The sequence below is a fragment of the Bufo bufo genome, chromosome 3, assembly GCF_905171765.1.
Source record: "Bufo bufo chromosome 3, aBufBuf1.1, whole genome shotgun sequence".
In the NCBI taxonomy this organism is placed as follows: domain Eukaryota; kingdom Metazoa; phylum Chordata; class Amphibia; order Anura; family Bufonidae; genus Bufo; species Bufo bufo.
The window spans coordinates 101,529,343-101,543,698 of record NC_053391.1 but is presented as its reverse complement, the minus strand read 5'-3'; the positions used below and the strand labels follow the sequence as shown (position 1 = coordinate 101,543,698).

Genomic DNA, 14,356 nt, shown 5'->3' with positions numbered 1-14,356 from the left:
AAGTGTCCTCCTCTAGGCTGAAAATTAATTTCCAGAGGATTTCCTACCAATGGCCCATGAAAACCACGCACCAGATACTGGTGGCATCCATGTTGTGTCTGTGATTTTCATGAACCTAGACTATAATGTGCATGAGGGATCCATGGTAGACCACTATGTGTGACTATACACATTAAGGTTAATCTGTACATCTGCTGTCCGTGGAGACCACACACTCACACTTCTGTCTTGAGATGTTACTCCACTTTCTATATAATCCCGTTAAGGGCTCATGCACATGAACGTATTTTCTTTCTGTGTCCGTTCCGGTTTTTTTTGTGGATTATATGAGAACCATTCATTTCAATGGGTCTGCAAAAAAAAAACAGAGCTACTCCGTGTGCATTCTGTTTCTGTATGTCCGTGAACATGTTCTATTATTGTCCGCATTACTGACATGGATAGAACTGTTTTATTAGGGGCCAGTCGTCCCGTTCTGCAAAATACGGAATACACACGGACGTCTTCTGTATTTTTTGAGGACTGCAAAATACATACGGTCGTGTGCATGAGCCCTAAGGGAGTGAGGTTGAGACATTTTTTGTGACTTTTTAAAAAAAAATCTCAGGTTCATAAATGTGGCTTAAGTCAGCTCAACAAGCTAACCACGTCCACGTCCCCACTCACTTTTCATAGTAGTGAGTGAGTGATTGTAAAAATGCAAAATGTTGCAACAATTTTTGCATAAATGAACCCAAAAAAGTCACAGAGCCCACTTTTGTGTGACTTTTTGAAGCTAGGAGTTCAGGGCTTCATAAATTGTGTGTCACTAAAGCTTTGAGGAAAAGACCTGGAGGCATCCAGTCAAATAGACGTCTACAGGGCCGTCTTTAATATTGATTGGACCCTGGGCAAGAATTTACTTGGGCCCCCTGGATCCCCCTGCCTTGCAGCCTCACACGAGTACAGGACCAGTATCTGCACACGTTTGTATGGCATAATTGGGATGCACATCACACATGACATGACCCAGGTCTTTACCAGGCTGCAGGCCAGCAGACACATTACTATTGCCGCATGTGTCACATGCCACTACTGACTGTACAGCCGTTCAGAGTCCAGACAGTTCACAGTTCCACTTCCTTCAGAAAAGCGAGCCTGCCGTGCACTCCAGCGACTTAAAGATAGAGGCAGTGGCGTTGCTATGGCTGGTGTCACCCTTTGCTCAGGGGGGCCCTCATGGTGTGGTGTGGAGTGGTCATTTTTTTTTACTAAGGAATATAGTTTATGTGCAAAAGAGAAAAAAAGAAGTCACTAAGTCAGCGGCAATCAGATATCTGCAGCACATAGACCAAGACTCTTGGTCTATGTGCAGATTGATATCTGATTGGAGCTGACTTCTTATTTTCTCTTTTGCACATAAATGGTTAAACTATTCTTCCTTAGTGAAAATGACCAGTCCAGTCCACACCATGAGGGCCCCCCTGACCCTGAGCAAAGATTAGTAAATGTGGCCGGTGGTGGGGCCCCAGGCCACAGTTCAGCAGCAGACTGCAGACAGAGAGAACCGAACCCAACCCCTTATGTCTCCTGGGGCCGTCTGTCTCTATCCCCCACTAATTTATGAATGAATCTGATCATCTGGGGTTAATTATTAATTCGGGGTGACCTGACCGACTGACCGGCCTAAATTTCTAATATAAAATAAAATCAATATGCGTGCTGCTTATTGCTTTACCTACCTCCTCCCCTCCTGGTGCGGCAGTGGCAGGTCTCAGGTCTGGCTGTGTAAGGTAGGTACTAGGTGAGTGACTCACTGGTGCCTTGGTCTGGTCACGTGAGGCCGTGAGTGACTCACCACCCAATCCCTTTAGCTCCGGACCGGAGACTTAGTCCCTGGACTCCCTGCTGCTGGCCTGGCTGCTCCGCCGTGGCGCCACTCACCACTCACACCCTTTTACCACGTGACGGCGGGGCTCCGACGTGCTTGCTAATCAGCGCTTGTAAGTTGTTCTGAAGACTGCTACTGGCGCTGCGCATAGTGTGAATCAGAATGGGATTGGGAGTTGGGAAACGGAGCTCTCTTGGGCCCCCAGGAGCAACTGGGCCCGGGGCAGCTGCCCCTTTTGCCCTGCGGCAAAGCTGGCCCTGGACGTCTATGAGCGCCATGATTTCGAATACAGCCATGTAATAGTTGGCCATTGTAATTCATTGATATACCAATAAGGCTGGGTTCACATTTCAGTTTTTTTGGTCAGTTATTTTGATCAGTTAATGTGACCCCAAACCAGACGCGGGTCAAAAACACAGAATAGGTACAAATCTTTCCATTATACCTTATCTTTCAGTAGGCTTCACTACTGGTTTTGGTTCTCAATAACTGACGGAAATAACTGACCAAATAACTGAAGTGTGAACTTGGCCTGAACCTGGGTTTTGTAACTCATCAAATATATAGGTGTGGTGAACCATTCTATGCATTACATAAGTGCATAGAAAAACTAGATTCTGTACCTACTACTACAAAGCCTCACTCTGCTCCTCGGGTCAGGTGGCACCGCTAGAGGATGACCGTCACTCTGCACAGCACTGTCCTCTGCTGCCATCTTTTGGTCAAATATGGTTCAACAGGTAATTGACAACTGCTACATTACAGTTAGGTACAGAAGAGGCTGACAACCTTCTTATGCTTGGGAGCCACATACTAATGTAACAGATGATAATGTTCCACTTATTAACTATTTACTACCCACAACTCATAAATAAATATGGAAAAAAAAAACAGGAAGAGAAATGGCAATTAACCCCTTCATCTAATTCTACAGAAATGTGTTTTTTAGGTGCCATGGAAGGCCGTGAAGCCGTAGGTTGGGTAACACAGCTATCAGAGACAGACAGACACACACAAGTGAAAGAGGACATGATATTTTATCATTTTTGTCCCTCTACATAAACAGTGCCCAAAAAGTGGCACTGCTGCCTCCATTGTTCCTGTTAGTTATGTAACTGGTGGTGAGGATGAGCTGCTGGGTCTGACAACACCCTGTCCAGCCTTCATTTTGACAGTTTTCATTTGTCGGGGCTGTTTTTCCCTGTAACCGCGGCTGCTATGGCAGCTCAAAATGTGCAGTGTGAAAAAAAAGATAATAAAATACCATAAAGGTCTTTTCTGAACTTTTCGGGACATGCCATGATACATTAAGCTAAAAATAAAATAAAAAAATTCATAAAACCATAATGGGGTTTTCCAGGAGTACAATATTGTGGACCTATCTTTAAACTAGGTCAATATCTGATCGGTCGGAGTCTGACTCCCGGCACCCTCACTGATCACGGCCTTTGTGCAGCTCGATCCTATTCCAGTGAATGGGCCTGGGCTGCAATACCAAGCATGGCCACTATACAGTGTACAGCGCTCTGATTGGTATGCTCTCACCAACCAAACAGCATGATCGGCAACCCATGTCCTCAGCTCTATACCCAAAATCCCGGTGACAGGTTCCCTTTAAAGCCATTTCTGCCGATACAACTCCATTAGCAGAGGTGCAGTGACCATTCGTCAGCTTCAGAGCCCCATACGAAGTACGGTTCTCCGAACAGTTTTTTTAGACACACGTCTGGTAGCCTCCTGGTTCATTTTGTCAGTGAGCTGCTCCACTGTAGCGTATCGGTCTGCCCTGTTGCACCTTCATAGCTGACGTTCACCTCTCACGTCAATGGCATAAGGCGCTCCGCAGTTTCCATGTCGCATATTACATAGTCCTATAGACTGCAATGGTTCTAAAAACTGCCGTGTGACTGATGTTCTTCACTCTTGTGTGAATTCATCCTAATGCCTAGTGCAGGGCATGAGAAGAGGATGTATAACATAAGAGTTAAAAAAAAAACACCACCTCCTCAGGCCCTTTTCCTCGAGCAGGGATGCCCAACCTGCGGCCCTCCAACTGTTGCAAAACTACAACTCCCAGCATTCCTGGACAGCCTACTGCTATCAGCCTGCAGCAGGGCATGGTGGGAGTTGTAGTTTTACAACACCTGGAGGGCCGCAGGTTGAGCATTCCTGTCTTAGAGTGTCCCCTTTAAAGACCCTGATTCTAAAATATAAAAAAAAAACACGAGTCACACCACACAAAAACAAAAGTTTTAGATTTTAGAAAAACTGACTTTTCTAAAATTAGATTAGTGGTATATGAGTCCCTATCAGACTGGAACAGTTTCATTGGAGTCCAGGAGAAATGGGACTACTTAAAAGAGGCACTATTGAAGGCTACAGAAGATTGCATTAGGCTTGTCAGTAAAAGAAAAAAAGGAAGAGACCACTGTGGTACTCAGCAGAAGTGGCCAAAATCATTAAAAACAAAAAGATAGCATTTAGGAATTATAAAAAAAAAAAAAAACGAGGATGACAGACAAATTTATAAGATTAGGCAGAGAGAGGCCAAACAAGTTATAAGAGCTTCTAAAGCACAGGCAGAAGAGAAATTAGCTCAGTCAGGGAAAAAAGGCGATAAGGCATTCTTCAGATACATAAATGAAAAAAGGAAACTAAAACAAGGAATTACCAAATTAAAAAACTAAAGAAGGAAGGTATATGGAAGAAGATAGAGAACTAGCTGACTGCCTCAATGAATACTTCTGTTCAGTTTTTACAAAGGAAAATGAAGGAGAAGGACCTCAGTTGGGAAAGAAGACTAATGAATCTTTTGACGCATGTGTCTTTACAGAGGAAGAGGTTCTATGTCAACTGTCTAAAATTAATACAAATAAGTCACAGGGGCCTGATGGGATACACCTAAAGCTATTAAAAGAGCTCAGCGGTGAACTAGCAAAACCATTTGAAGATTTATTTAACCAATCACTGGCAACAGGAGTCATCCCAGAAGATTGGAAATTAGCAAATGTTGTGCCCATTCACAAGAAAGGTAGTAGGGAGGAATCGGGCAACTATAGGCCAGTAAGCCTGACATCAATAGTGGGGAAATTAATGGAAACCATACTTAAGGATTGTGGAGAGGATTGTGGACCATCTAAAATCCCATGGATTGAAAGATGAAAAACAGCATGGGTTTACTTCAGGGAGATCATGTCAAACTAATCTTATTGATTTTTTTGATTGGGTGACTAAAATAATAGATGGAGGAGGTGCAGTAGACATCGCTTATCTAGACTTTAGTAAGGCTTTTGATACTTTTGATACTGTCCCACATAGAAGGCTTATCAATAAAGTGCAGTCATTGGGCTTGGACTCCCATATTGTTGAATGGATTAGGCAGTGGCTGAGGGACAGGCAACAGAGGGTTGTAGTCAATGGAGTATATTCAGACCAAGGTCTTGTTACCAGTGGGGTATCTCAGGGATCTGTTCTGGGACCCATATTGTTTAATATCTTTATCAGCGAAATTGCAGAAGGCCTCAATGGTAAGGTGTGTCTTTTTGCTGATGACACAAAGATTTGTAACAGGGTTGATGTTCCTGGAGGAATACACCAAATGGAAAAGGACTTAGGAAAACTAGAGGAATGGTCAAAAATCTGGCAACTAAAATTTAATGTTGATAAGTGCAAGATAATGCACCTGGGACGTAAAAGCCCAAGAGCAGAATATAAAATCAGTGATACAGTCCTAACCTCAGTATCTGAGGAAAGGGATTTAGGGGTCATTATTTCAGAAGACTTAAAGGTAGGCAGACAATGTCACAGAGCAGCAGGAAATGCTAGCAGAATGCTTGGGTGTATAGGGAGAGGCATTACCAGTAGAAAGAGGGAGGTGCTCATGCCGCTCTACAGAGCACTAGTGAGACCTCATTTGGAGTATTGTGCTCAGTACTGGAGACCATATCTCCAGAAGGATATTGATACTTTGGAGAGAGTTCAGAGAAGAGCTACTAAACTGGTACATGGATTGCAGGATAAAACTTACCAGGAAAGATTAAAGGACCTTAACATGTAGAGCTTGGAAGAAAGACGAGACAGAGGGGATATGATAGAAACTTTTAAATACATAAAGGGAATCAACAAGGTAAAAGAGGAAAGAATATTTAAAAGAAGAAAAACTGCTACAAGAGGACATAGTTTTAAATTAGAGGGGCAAAGGTTTAAAAGTAATATCAGGAAGTATTACTTTACTGAGAGAGTAGTGGATGCATGGAACAGCCTTCCTGCAGAAGTGGCAGCTGCAAATACAGTGGAGGAGTTTAAGCATGCATGGGATAGGCATAAGGCCATCCTTCATATATGATAGGGCCAGGGGCTATTCATAGTATTTAGTATATTGAGCAGACTAGATGGGCCAAATGGTTCTTATCTGCCGACACATTCTATGATCGCAGGATTTGGTTGTGGAGCTGTATAGATTGGATGTTTTTAAAAGTTCCTTCATTTTTTAGTTTTGTTCCTTTGGGGCAATAAAAAAATGGTTGCAAAAGATGACAGATACTTAAATGGAAAATAATGAACCGCTGTATTATAGAGGCTCCGCTAAGCTGTCTGCTGACAGTACCCACCAGCAGAGCTAGAACAAGACTGGGGCTGTACCGCAATCATCGCTTGGTCGCACAGTGTAGCAGTGCAGCCATTGAATTGAATAGGGTTGCAGGGAGTGTTGGATTTTTTGGGGTTGTGGTTGCGGCAACTTGTGAGTTGTGCTGCAACCCTATTCATTTCAATGGCTGCATCGCTACACAGTGCTGTTTGGTCGTACAATGGGTGTTGCCGTCAAGAACGGTGTGGAACCACAGCCTAATGTGGACTGTAACCCAGAAGGGTAAATGTAGCTCCAGGGCCACAATGCAAAACCATTAACAGGTCTACCATCTATCATGCTTCCCTTACAGGACTGGGCTCCTCATATGCAGAAGGGAGACCATCTGGGCTCGCGTGGGACCGCACTCTCTGCACATCCTATAATTACTCCCCAGCCCAGGACCAGCACAGGATAAGCAATAAAATGTATCTCTAAAGATATATAATACATTGGTGCTCCAATGTGAACATCAGTTGTAATTATATACAATGGCTGACACATGATTGCATTTGTGATCATTGCCATAACATGCGTGATTGCAGGTGACCCAGAGAGTGCAATTACATTTTCCAGCAAGCTTGGATTTGTGATTGCCTGTGGCCACATAGTAGGGAAAGGGGAGAATTTACATAATAAATATATAATCATAGGAAGCACTGATAGAGCTAACATTGCCTCCTTTTAGGTAACATTGGGTCAAATGTGATTCCCAGTAAATACACAGTCGAGTCACATTATTATGACCACTTCCTACTTTCAATGTTGGCAGCACATAGCTCATGAAGCAAGTCACGTGTGGTGAGCTGGCTTGGTGGGTATATAAGGTGTGTGATAGGCTGTCTGCACATATATGCCTTGTTAGGGCTTTTACACATGACCGTATGCATTATGCGGTCTGCAAAAACAGATCCACAAAAATTACGGATGACGTCCGTGTGCATTCCATATTTTGCGGAACGGAACACCTGGCCCCCTAATAGAACAGTACTATCCTTGTCCGTAATGCGGACAATAATAGGACATGTTCTATTTGTTTGCGGAACGGACATACAGAAACGGAATGCACACGGAGTAACTTCCGTTTCTTTTGTGTGGATCCAATGAATAGAATGGTTCCACATGCGGTCCACAAAAAAAACCGGAACATACACAAAGAAAATACTTTTGCATGAGCCCTTACTGTCATAGGGGTGAATTAGCAGTTGCGAAAAGTGAGGATTATTGTCTTACAGGTGGAGGGTGGCAGTATTTCTGAAACTGCATAGTTTGTGAACTGTTCTCATACTGCTGGGGTGAAAGTGTATTGTGAGTGTAATAGTGCCCCGTCAAATGGGTACACTATGTAAAAATAAAAAACATCTCAACACTGGCACAACAGGAACACTTGCTGTTCACTGGAGGCAGCAGGACCTGAGCTCCCAGGTTGGTGCTGTCACATGATCATGCTGGGACTATCAGGTCCTGCTGCCTCCAATGGAAAGCAAGTGTTAACAACGTGCCTGTGGTGAGGTTTTGTTTTTGTTTTTTCATTCGTTCACAAAAACATGGTTTGGCAGGTGTGCCACTTTATAGACTTTGTTACTACACTGAACAAAAATATAAATGCAACACTTTCGATTTTGCTCCCATTTTGCATGAGCTGAACTCAAAGATCTGAAAAAATTTTTACATACACAAAAGACCTATTACTCTCAAATAATGTTCACAAATCTGTCTAAATCTGTGTTAGTGAGCACTTCTCCTTTGCCGAGATAATCCATCCCACCTCACAGGTGTGGCATATCAAGGTGCTGATTAGTTAGCATGAATATTGCACAGGTGTGCCTTAGACTTCCCACAATAAAAATGCCACTCTGAAATGTGCACAGTTTTGCCTTACTGGGGGTCCAAAAACCAGTCGGTATCTGGTGTGGCCACCATTTGCCTCAAGCAGTGCAACACATCTCCGTCGCATAGAGTTGATCAGGTTGTTGATTGTGGCCTGTGAAATGTTGGTCCACTCCTCTTCAATAGCTGTGCGAAGTTGCACAATATTGGCAGGAACTGGAACACGCTGTTGTATAGGCCGATCCAGAGCATCCCAAACATGCTCAATGGGTGACATGTCCGGTGAGTATGCTGGCCATGCAAGAACTGGGATGTTTTCAGCCTCCAGGAATTGTGTACAGATCCTTGCAATATGGGGCCGCGCATTATCATGCTGCAACATGAGGTGATGGTCGTCGAAGAATGGCACAACAATGGGCCTCAGGATCTCGTCACTGTATCTCTGTGCATTCAAAATGCCATCAATAAAATGCACCGGTGTTCGTTGTCCATAACATACGCCTGCCCATACCATAACCCCACCGCCACCATGGGCCACTTGATCCACAACATTAACATCAGCAAACCGCTCACCCACACAACGCCACACACACTATCTGCCATCTGCCCTGAACAGTGAAAAACGGGACTCATCTGTGAACAGAACGCCTCTCCAACGTGCCAGACGCCATCAAATGTGAGCATTTGCCCACTCAAGTCGGTTATGGTGACGAACTGAAGTCAGGTCCAGACCCCGATGAGGACAACGAGCATGCAGATGAGCTTCCCTGAGACGGTTTCTGACAGTTTGTGCAGAAATTCTTTGGTTATGCAAACCGATTGTTGCTGCAGCTGTCTGGATGGCTGGTCTCAGACGATCATGGAGGTGAACATGCTGCATTGTGGAGGTCCTGGGCTGGTGTGGTTACACGTAGTCTATGGTTGTGAGGCCGGTTGGATGTACTGCCAAATTCTCTGAAACGCCTTTGGAGACGGCTTATGGTAGAGAAATGAACATTCATTGCACGGGCAACAGCTCTGGTAAACATTCCTGCAGTCAGCATGACAATTGCACGCTCCCTCAAACGTTGCAACATCTGTGGCATTGTGCTGTGTGATCAAACTGCACATTTCAAAGTGGTCTTTTATTGTGGGAAGTCTAAGGCACACCTGTGCAATATTCATGCTAACTAATCAGCACCTTGATATGCCACACCTGTGAGGTGGGATGGATTATCTCGACAAAGGAGAAGTGCTCACTAACACAGATTTAGACAGATTTGTGAACAATATTTGAGAGTAATGGGTCTTTTGTGTATGTAGAAAATGTTTGAGATCTTTGAGTCCAGCTCATGCAAAATGGGAGCAAAACCGAAAGTGTTTCATTTATATTTTTGTTCAGTGTATATGGAGCCATTATTTAGAGTGAGGGATTTTATTTAGACTAAGGGGCACTCTATGGAGGCATTATTTAGACTGGACACATTATTTAGACTGGGGATAGTGTATGGGTACTATTATATGTACTGTGGGGGGCATTAGTATGTACTGAGGGCACTGTGAGGGGGTGCATAATATATTGAGGGCACTGCAGGGGTTGGACTTAAAAGTTCAGTGTATATGGAGCCATTATTTAGAGTGAGGGATTTCATTTAGACTAAGGGGCACTCTATGGAGGCATTATTTAGACTGGACACATTATTTAGACTGGGGACAGTGTATGGGTACTATTATATGTACTGTGGGGGGCATTAGTATGTACTGAGGGCACTGTGAGGGGGTGCATAATATATTGAGGGCACTGCAGGGGTTGGACTTAAAAAAAACTAATGAAATTCATCTGGATGTTAATAATGGCCCAGATTTATTAATTCTATAGATGGTGTAAACTTAGACAGGCTGTCCAGACCTGTGCACAGCCACTTTGGCTTAACTTTGTACCTACTATTGATTGGATAACTTTAAGACAGGATTTTTTGCCAGAACTGTGGTGCAATTTTGGCGTAAAATGTCCCCTCTTAGGCCATCCCATTTCAATCTGAGACCCACCTCTTTCTAGCAAAGTCCCACCCCCTTGTCAAGCCAGTCGGAATAAGCTGCATAAACCCTTGTTCTACATGCAGACACCTTAGTAAATATGGGCCGGTGATTTAATTTTTCCTAGAGTCTCCTATAAATAGAAAACAATACAAAGCTAGTGCGGTAATCTAATAAGGCAGAAGTCGTACAAGATTTGCTGTATATTGTTTTTTATTAGCATGGAAGTAGCTGCTCCCAATAAACTGAGCTTCTTCTGAAGTGCAGGGAAGACCGACAGATATATCCTCATATTAGAAATTTATTGTCGCTTCCTCCAGAAATGTAAGCAGAGAGTGAATCCGTCTCGTCCTCATTATAGGTACAAGTATTTTTCTCAGATTTGTATTCCTGCTTTGTTTAGCGCGTTCGGCGGGCGTAATAAAGGGAGATATATCACTGTGCGGCAATTAGCATGTGAATAACGCTCCACAGTCACTCTTCTTTCCTTGGCTATTCCTGTGTGACATCTCTCCCCGTTTGGTATCTGCCACAGACGCGCAGGAAATATTTTATGGGTCCCATTAGGAAAACAGCACGGCTAATTTATCAAGTCGGGAGTTAATGAGTGGTGCCAAGCACCCGGTCCGGCAAATCCATCGCAAGACAGAGATGGGACATTATAACTTTATTTCAGCTAATCCATCACTCAGGCGAGAAAACCTCTGAGCTTCACAAACCTCAGCGCTGTCTGTGACCCATAGATGACTATGGATTAGCCCAAAATAATCCCAAAAGTGCAATAAGGTGCGGACAGTGACACGTTTTATGTCATCAGTCTCTATCTACAAGTACCTTGAGGAATGATTGTAACAAGAAACTCTTTTCTATTCATTTGCTTTATTTTATCGATAATGCCTCTACTGGATTTTTGGGATTAAGATTATAACCTATGGCACAATCTCAGAATATTCTATGGCAAAACCCAGACCATCACGTAACCTCTTAACAGTAAGCATTCCTTTACACGTCCAGAGGCTCTTCTAATTGAGTTATGATGTCTATCTTCTTGCAGCCTATGTCCTGAGCTGCGGATTTCCACGAAGACCGGCTTATGGCGATGTATCTGTGACTAGCTTGCACCCTGGAGGAGAAGCATATTTCTACTGTAACACAGGCTACCAGTTACACGGTCCACACGTCTTAACCTGTCTTAATGCAACAAGGCCATTCTGGAGTAGCCGAGCTCCTCAATGTATAGGTAAGAAATGCATAAGATAAAGTGTAATTGAACAATGAAAAGTATTGTGATAATTGCATATAATGATATCATAAAATGGATCAACTCTGAAATTCCTCACCTATTGCTAAATTGCGAAGAAAAATGCATTGATTTCTATGTGATATTACCTATGGTAATTTAAAGGAGTATTCCAGTCCAAAAAAAAAACTTCAAAAAAAAGTAAGGCTCCTTTCACATCACCGTTTCTCCTTTCCATTCTCCGGCTCCGTTGAGGAGCAGGAGAACGGAAAGGACGGATTCTGAAGATAACTGAGACCTAAATGAGCGTAACGGAGCCTAAAGACCCCATAGACTATAATGGGGTCCGTTCGGTGTCCGCTCAGAATATGATTTTTTTAGCAGAGACGAAAGAACGGAAAGGAGAAACGGTGATGTGAAAGGAGCCTAAGCCAAGTTTTTATTTTGTAGTAAATTAGGATTTGTCTTTTGTCTTTGCTTGCAGGATAATACAGGGTGGGCCATTTATATGGATACACCTTAATAAAATGGGAATGGTTGGTGATATTAACTTCCTGTTTGTGGTGCATTAGTATATGTGAGGGGGGAAACTTTTCAAGATGGGTGGTGACCATGGCGGCCATTTTGAAGTCGGCCATTTTGAATCCAACTTTTGTTTTTTCAATAGGAAGAGGGTCATGTGACACATCAAACTTATTGGGAATTTCACAAGAAAAACAATGGTGTGCTTGGTTTTAACGTATTCTTTCATGAGTTATTTACAAGTTTCTGACCACTTATAAAATGTGTTCAATGTGCTGCCCATTGTGTTGGATTGTCAATGCAACCCTCTTCTCCCACTCTTCACACACTGATAGCAACACCGCAGGAGAAATGCTAGCACAGGCTTCCAGTATCCGTAGTTTCAGGTGCTGCACATCTCGTATCTTCACAGCATAGACAATTGCCTTCAGATGACCCCAAAGATAAAAGTCTAAGGGGGTCAGATCGGGAGACCTTAGGGGCCATTCAACTGGCCAACAACGACCAATCCACTTCCCAGGAAACTGTTCATCTAGGAATGCTCGGACCTGACACCCATAATGTGGTGGTGCACCATCTTGCTGGAAAAACTCAGGGAACGTGCCAGCTTCAGTGCATAAAGAGGGAAACACATCATCATGTAGCAATTTCGCATATCCAGTGGCCTTGAGGTTTCCATTGATGAAGAATGGCCCCACTATCTTTGTACCCCATATACCACACCATACCATCAATTTTTTTGTTCCAACAGTCTTGGAGGGATCTATCCAATGTGGGTTAGTGTCAGACCAATAGCGGTGGTTTTGTTTGTTAACTTCACCATTCACATAAAAGTTTGCCTCATCACTGAACAAAATCTTCTGCGTAAACTGAGGGTCCTGTTCCAATTTTTGTTTTGCCCATTCTGCAAATTCAGTGCGCCGATCTGGGTCATCCTCGTTGAGATGCTGCAGTAGCTGGAGTTTGTAAGGGTGCCATTTGTGAGTAGCTAATATCCGCTGAAGGGATGTTCGACTAATGCCACTCTCCAGTGACATGCGGTGAGTGCTACGCTGTGGGCTCTTGCTGAATGAAGCTAGGACAGCCACTCATGTTTCTTCATTAGAGACAGATTTCATTCGTCCACATTTTGGCAAATCCAACACTGAACCAGTTTCACGAAACTTAGCAAGCAGTTTGCTAACTGTAGCATGGGAGATGGGTGGTCTCGTAGGGTGTCTTGCATTGAAATCTGCTGCAATGACCCGGTTTCTGCGTTCACCAGACATTAACACAATTTCTATCCGCTCCTCACGTTTTAACCTCGGCGACATGTCAATGGCTGTAAACAAAGAGAAACTTGTAAATAGCTCATAAAAGAATAAAGTTACGTTAAAACCAGGCACACCATTGTTTTTTGTGTAAAATTCCCAATAAGTTTGATGTGTCACATGACCCTCTTCCTATTGAAAAAACAAAAGTTGGATTCAAAATGGCCAACTTCAAAATGGCCGCCATGGTCACCACCCATCTTGAAAAGTTTCCCCCCTCACATATACTAATGTGCCACAAACAGGAAGTTAATATCACCAACCATTCCCATTTTATTAAGGTGTATCCATATAAATGGCCCACCCTGTAGACTGAACTGGATGGACAGATGTCTTTTTTCACCCTTATAAACTATGTTTTACTTGTAAGACACATTTATCAATAGTTTGCAGCAGTACAATATTAATGTCTGTGCCTGCCCAGTAAATTTCAGAAATTCAGCTGTTTTGTGGGTTTTCTTATGGAACACATTGGTCTTTGGCCTTATTTATCATTGGGCCATTTGGAAAAGTCCCAAAAATTATTTCAGCTGCCCCCACACCTGACCTGCCATAGCTGTGGCAGGTGAAAATAAGTCATAATGTGATAGTTTGTCTGTGTTAGGGTGGATTCACACTAGCGTTAGGGATTCTGTTAAGGCTTTCCGTTATAAAATGGATATAACGGAAAATAACGGAATACGTAAGACGGAAGGACGGATCCGTTCTTCTGCCCATAGACTTGTATTATGACGAAATGCAAAACGGGCGCCTTTAAAAGGCATTCCGTTTGCTCTCTCCGTCCTAATAGAAGTCTATGGGAATCAAAACGGATCCGTCTGGGTCCCGTTATGCAAGGCGGAAAACAAAGTCCTGTCGACAGGATCCGTTATGCTTTCCCATAGACTTCTATTAGGACAGAGAGCAAACGGAACGCCTTTTAAAGGCTTCCGTTTTGCATT

At 43.3% G+C, this 14,356-nt stretch overlaps 1 protein-coding gene across 1 annotated transcript in view; it reads left to right on the top strand.

The window, feature by feature from the left end:
* Positions 1 to 14,356, top strand: part of SEZ6 (seizure related 6 homolog) — a 606,195-nt gene that overhangs the window by 494,438 nt on the left and 97,401 nt on the right. The window contains exon 6 of the mRNA XM_040422120.1: positions 11,398 to 11,583. Within this exon, the coding sequence (XP_040278054.1) occupies positions 11,398 to 11,583 (186 nt within the window). The remainder of the gene's footprint in view (positions 1 to 11,397; positions 11,584 to 14,356) is intronic.